Source organism: Vicugna pacos, chromosome 16 (genome assembly GCF_048564905.1).
Source record: "Vicugna pacos chromosome 16, VicPac4, whole genome shotgun sequence".
NCBI classification, from domain to species: Eukaryota; Metazoa; Chordata; class Mammalia; order Artiodactyla; family Camelidae; genus Vicugna; species Vicugna pacos.
The window spans coordinates 44,539,721-44,545,720 of NC_133002.1; the positions used below are offsets into that span (position 1 = coordinate 44,539,721).

At 43.8% G+C, this 6,000-nt stretch overlaps 1 protein-coding gene across 2 annotated transcripts in view; it reads left to right on the top strand.

Moving 5' to 3' along the window:
• The window catches only part of BLMH (bleomycin hydrolase), a 34,717-nt gene extending 29,952 nt beyond the window's left edge, over positions 1-4,765 (top strand). For both annotated transcript variants that reach the window (XM_072939104.1, XM_072939105.1), the window contains exon 12: positions 3,802-4,765. In XM_072939104.1, coding sequence (XP_072795205.1) covers positions 3,802-3,953 — 152 coding nt within the window. In that variant the 3' untranslated portion in view covers positions 3,954-4,765. The remainder of the gene's footprint in view (positions 1-3,801) is intronic.
• Positions 4,766-6,000: the final 1,235 nt, after the last annotated feature.

The window sequence follows — 6,000 nt, forward strand, 5'->3', positions numbered from 1 at the left end:
CAATATAACATTTCAGAAATTTTGAGGGAAAAATCACTTATCCCCCATGGTATAAAATAATCATTTTGTTATTTTTTCATGGGTTTTTTTTCATGTTTTCTCTGCCTGTGTATCTGGATTTCTAACAGCTATAATTATATAGGATATGCCATTTTTATATACTTTTATCACTTAAACATATTTCCATGTTGCTACATAGTCTTTGCAACTTCATTTAAATGACTGATTAATGTTGTGTGAAGTGGTTTCTCACTATTTATTAGGAAGTTTGAAATGTGAGACAAGTGTCAGTGTGGTTTTTGCTTTCCTTTCTGGCAGCCTTTCTGCAACCTTGCGTTATCACCATCAAGTGAAAGATTGGCAGTGACTTAATGAGGCCTCGGTCATCTGGCTTCCTTAGGTCCATGCTGCCGGACAGATCCATCACAGCAGAACAGATAACTTGATCTTATCATGCCTTTTTTAAAATAGAAAAAAAAAATTTAACCACAAATAGTTTGTTAGTGAGGTGAAATACTTTATAGAACAAAGCAAAGAATACATCTAATTCATAAATGATGTTACTGTATTTATCACCTTAATCTAGTCTGAGAGGTTTAAAACTTACATTTTTGGTAGGATTTCAGGAAACTCTCTTCTCAGGTAAAGTTCTTCTTTCCCTTAAACAAACCCATTTTGGAAGTCTTCTGTTTCTCAGTGAATTTGGCCTAACTGGTCCAGAGCTGTATCCACAGGCACTGTTTTTCCCTTTACAGGACCATACTGCCAGTATCTTCCAGGGACTGTTCACTTTTTTTATTTCTTCCTCATTGCGTGTAAACAAGACATTAAAGTTCAAACAAAATTTAATTTCACCTTAGTTCCTAAAGCTGACTTTTCTTTGGCCATTTATCTATGTTTCTCTGAATGCAGCCTTGGGATCCTTGGAGCAGATTTTTGTTTTCTTTTTTCTCCTTTTTTCTTTGGGGAAGGCCTGTTTCTAACAGCCAGAGTATGGAAGGGCTAGAAGCTGCAGCTTTCCTCAGATCCAAATGGCCACTCGAGTCCTGCCAGAGTGGGCCCTCTGCTGCCCCTTTGCACAGCACCCACTTGGGTTTCAGACATGCTGATCCTAATCGCAGTCAAACTCCACAGCACACAATGTCTGCAGTTGCAGCAGCCACAAGTTCATTATCTACTCGGGGTGCAATTACGGAGCAGCCACCCAGACTGTGAGGTTTCTGTGGGCCCCCAAAGAACTCATATCCTGAAGAGAGAGTCTAATCAAGGCAGGTCCCCTTGGCAGGGACACCGAAAGGCTGGATTACAATTGATAGGAGTTTTAATTTGTGAGGACTTAATCTGATCTCTTGCTTTTGGAACAAGATGGGGTAGATGTACTTACTGTCCATTTTCTCCGGGCATTCTTTGAAGGCTCATTTGATTGTGTGATGATAGTATTGTCATAAGGACACAGAACTTTATTACATAAATCTGCCTCTATCCTTCACCTGCCTCACTGCCCGGAGAATAAATCTCTAAGGATTTATTCAGCCTGCCTTAGGGTGAGAGGAGGGATGGCTAACGTCTCCAACAATAGAGGTTCAGTAGCCTGGTCTCCTGCCCACCAAGAGCTGCTTTCAAGCAGGACAGAAGCTGATTTCAGGAAGTGCTTGCTTAGGGCACAGCGCAGGGTCGCCACTAGACCCGAGTGGCAGCAGTGTGGATGGTGGGGGCCCGGACTTCGGGGCGGCACAGGCTGCAGCGTTTGTCTGCTCTCTTCCCAGTATCTCCTGTCGAGAAAAGGAGTACTGGATCAGGAGGCCACCACCCCGAAGGGGTCGCAGTGGTCTGACCTGATGAGGGCGCTCGCGTGCTTTCCCCGGTGTTTTCTGCTGAGGGTAAACATGCGGTGCCACGTCAGATGCGCGGTTGTCTCTGCTGTCAGAGGGAAGAGCAGAATTGGGTACAGATGAGCTCCACAAAGCAGTTGTGTTTTCAAGTTAAAACACAAGTTACTGTCCTCCGTCACACCATTTAGCTCATAAAGTTAGACTTACCGTCACGTTGCCGTTTAATTATTTAAATAAGTCTTGCTTTTCAAGCAGCAGTTCTTAGGGTGTGGTCTAAGGACCCCTGCCAGGTCCCTGGGACCCTTTTAGGGCATCTGCAAGGTCTTCCTTATCCAACAACACACCTGTATGAGGCCAGATTTGCTTCGTCCACTTCACCCAAAATAACAGATTGCAACAGATTGAACACAGAAGCAGGTAGAAAAATTCAGCTATCTTCTGTGAAGCCAGACATTAAATTGTAAAGTAATGCCACTTTCCTAACTAAAATTTATTTTGTTTTGGAGGATATAATTTTTTCCTAAAAATATATATTTTTTAATTCTTATTTTTAAATAGATCAGTATTTTTAACATTCTGTTTTAATTTCTAATATGATAAATATCTGCAAGTATAACCCACATAAACAACTTTTGGGGGGCCTCGACTATTTTTTTTTCTCAGTGATTTTAAGTGTGCAGTCTTAATCCTGGGGCCAAGAAGTGTGAGAACTAGAGGACCACCTTAGGAGAAATACCAGCTTCTCCCTTTCTCTTGGTCCTGTGTAGTGGGAAATGATATCGCACAGGCAGAATTTGCAGAAACACTTCCAGAGAAAAATGGCTGAAGTGTCTAGTGTAGAGCAGGTGGTAGACTGTGGTAAGAAGATGACATCATGATGATGATGATGGTGACGATGATGAAGTTTGCTGGTCCCTGTGAGTTCCTGGGTGTGTAGGTGCATGCAGTGCCCCTGTGTGGGTACACATTTTTATCTTGTGCTCTCTTGCTGGCCCATTCCTTGTGTTAAATACCCACACTTCCATCTCTTGCTTTAATTTTGCTCTTTATACGAGCAGTGGCTCAGGTGAAGCATTTCTCCCACTGTTTAAGTTTGTTGGAAGCACATTCCTGAAGAAGAGTTTGTGTTGTCCTAGTGGAGCCTGAGGTATAGATTAATCTCCCTGATGGGAAGAGGCAGGTTCTAGGATGAATACTTGATGACACCACGCTTTTTCTCAGCTAAGCTCTCAGTCTGGGGAGTTAGTACAGCTGTGCCTGTCTTTGGTCCTATCCCTGGAGCGATCCATAAGTCCCAGGGCCTTCCTGAGGAATACTGGCAGCTGTCTCATCTTCATTTCTGCCAGATCCTCCCCGCAGATTTCCGCCTAGGAGAGCAGGACTCACACAGTATCGTGTGCAAATAAGTGGCTGCCTGGGAGTTATGACTTGGCCCCATCAGGATTCCCCTAATGGCTTGGCTGGTTGCTGTAGGCATTTATGATAGAGAGGAAGGAGGGAAGACAGCCAGTGACGCTGAGGAGAGGGTAGGGTAAGAATAGAACCGGTGTGCTTGCCCTTCTGACCCTAGAGAGTCATCCCCTGGGTGTGGCCGTGTGGACAAGAAACATTTCCACCTACATTCTAGGGTCATCGACTTACCTTCAGCGAGGCAGCCTGGGCAGTGGAACAGCACAGGATCTCGCAGCAGCCTTAGGTCCAAGGCCCAGCTCTGAACTTCACCCATGAGACCTGGGCACATCACTTGGTTACCCTGGGCCCCAGTTTTCTAATTGGTAAAAATACATCCATGCTGTTCTGTCTGCTTCAGAGTCGCTAATAAGACTTAATCAACTTAAGTGAGATTATAGATGAGAAAGCTGAAAAACGTGTGCAAATACTTGTTTTGTAAAAGACATTTGTGTTGATCGGGCTTCTGCTTCTGGCCCCTTGCCCTCTAGACTCATGCGGCTTCTGCCCTTTTCTCCAGGTTACCTGTGCATGACAGATGAGTGGTTCTCCGAGTATGTTTACGAAGTGGTGGTGGACAGGAAGCACATCCCCGAAGAGGTGCTGGCTGTGCTAGAGCAGGAGCCCATCGTCCTGCCAGCCTGGGACCCCATGGGTGCTTTGGCCGAGTGACTCTGCCTCCAGCCTTTCCTCCTCTCGTGGGACCTGAAGTCGCTACAAAGGACAGATCCAGGCCTGAAGCCAAAGTTATGCAGGTGACTGTGTGTTCCCACAGGACACAGTCAGACCCCTGGATTTCTCTTCCAGGAACCCCTTCGGGGAAGTGTGCTTTATGCTGAAACAAAATATTCTTAAAGAAAAAAGGGAAAGATCAGGTCATACTATCTACTCTCCTCATCTCCAACAGCTCAGGATCTCTTAGCATTTTAATCAGATGTAATTGTTTGTCTTAATTCTGTCGAAAAGGTTTGGTTCAGTGTCTGTTTTTATGTGGCAGAAGAGGAAGAGCAATCGAGGTGTGTGGAGAGAAAATGCCCTAGTGCTCCTTGTCCCTAGAGTAGAGTAGGGGGAGGGTGCCCTAATATTCGAGCTCTCAAAACTGCATGCTGCCTGACAGTATCACTGTCCCGCCTAGATGGCAGTCACTGAATTCAGTTTTTTCAAGGTAATTTTATGTGCCTCTAATAGCCCAGGAATGGGAGGTTGATCAACACTGACATGATTCCTTCCTGTTGTTCTGAACTGCAGGGGAACGCAGCTCTACCTGAGTCAGAGTTAGGCAGAGGCTTAGAGGAAATGGGTGAGAGAACAGCCAAAACCTTATCATGATCTGAATTATAATCATTAGGGGGAACTCTCGCCAAATGGTTTAACTTCTGCCTCTGGAATTGGGAGTTGGGTGGGCATGAAAAGGGGATATCCGTTCTTTCTGACAACTAGATGGTGCTGAGAAGCTTTTGAATAAAACACTTTGCTAAACGAAAGTAAGTTGGCTTATTTGATCTAAGAAGTGTGCGTTTATTTAGGTACAAAGGAAAGCACCCTTTGAGGGGGTGGCTCATGTCCTTGAAAGTGGAAGAACAGCAAGATGGTTCAGGGCTTCCCTACGGTAGCTTCTCTGTGGGATGTGCGATGCTCCCCAGCCTGTGCTGATCCTCTCTGGCTTCTGCAGAGGGCTTCCAAGCACCATATTTAGGAGGGCCTGTGCCCCTGCCACTTAACTGTTTTTTCACCAAGATCCAGGTTCACCACAAGGGTGGGAAGTAAGGCTCTGCTGGGTCCAGCCTTAGAATGGGCTGGAGAGTATGTATTACTAAGACTGGACCTCCCTTTCACCGAAAGCAAGTAAGTACAGCTCCCTAATCAACATTTCCATCAGTGCCTGGCCTTTCGGACCCTCCAAGAATCTTCTCAGTCCTAGCATGGAATATTGTTTGTTGCAGCACTTTCCAAGATGACATCAGATAAAAGCTCAAGCTTTCATCAATGTTTACAGTGTTCTAGTAATCCTGTTCCAAGCAGGATAAATCCATTTCTAGACACATCATGGTGAAATTCCAGAACAGATGTTAAAAGCATCCAGGAAGAAAATACAGATTATCTCCAAAGAAAAGACACAGCTGACCTCTCCTCAGCAACTCTGTATGCCAGAAGACAGTGAAGTATGTCATCGAAGTACAATTAGAAATTAACTGTAAACCTTGAATTCTATACTTGGTGAAATTTCAAGAACAAGGATGAAATAAAAGACATTTTCAGTCGAAAACTGTTGCCCAAACAGAACAGTAGTGATCTAAGATGGAAGGTCTGAAATGCAACAAAGAGTATAGAACCAAAGAAAGTGACACACGTGTGCACCATCTGAAAAAGTGCCTGCAGGTAGACCCATAGGGTTCAAAAAAGGGTAAAAGCAAAGTATATGAAAGTAGATAATTAGAGAGGGAAATGATTGGAATAAACATACTCCAAAGTCCTGTGTCATTCAGGAAGAAGAAAAGTATACTGATTAACTTCAGACTTTGGTATGTTAATTACATGTCCTAGAAATTTCTAGATGAACTATTAAAATAAAACAGAGGATGTAGTTTCCAAGCAAGAATATAATCAATATATAAAAAGACAAGATAGGGGAGAGAAAGAAAACACAGGACAAATACAGTGCCCAGAATAATATAGAAATAAATCTAAAAATATCAATAATTACAATATCTATAAGTGA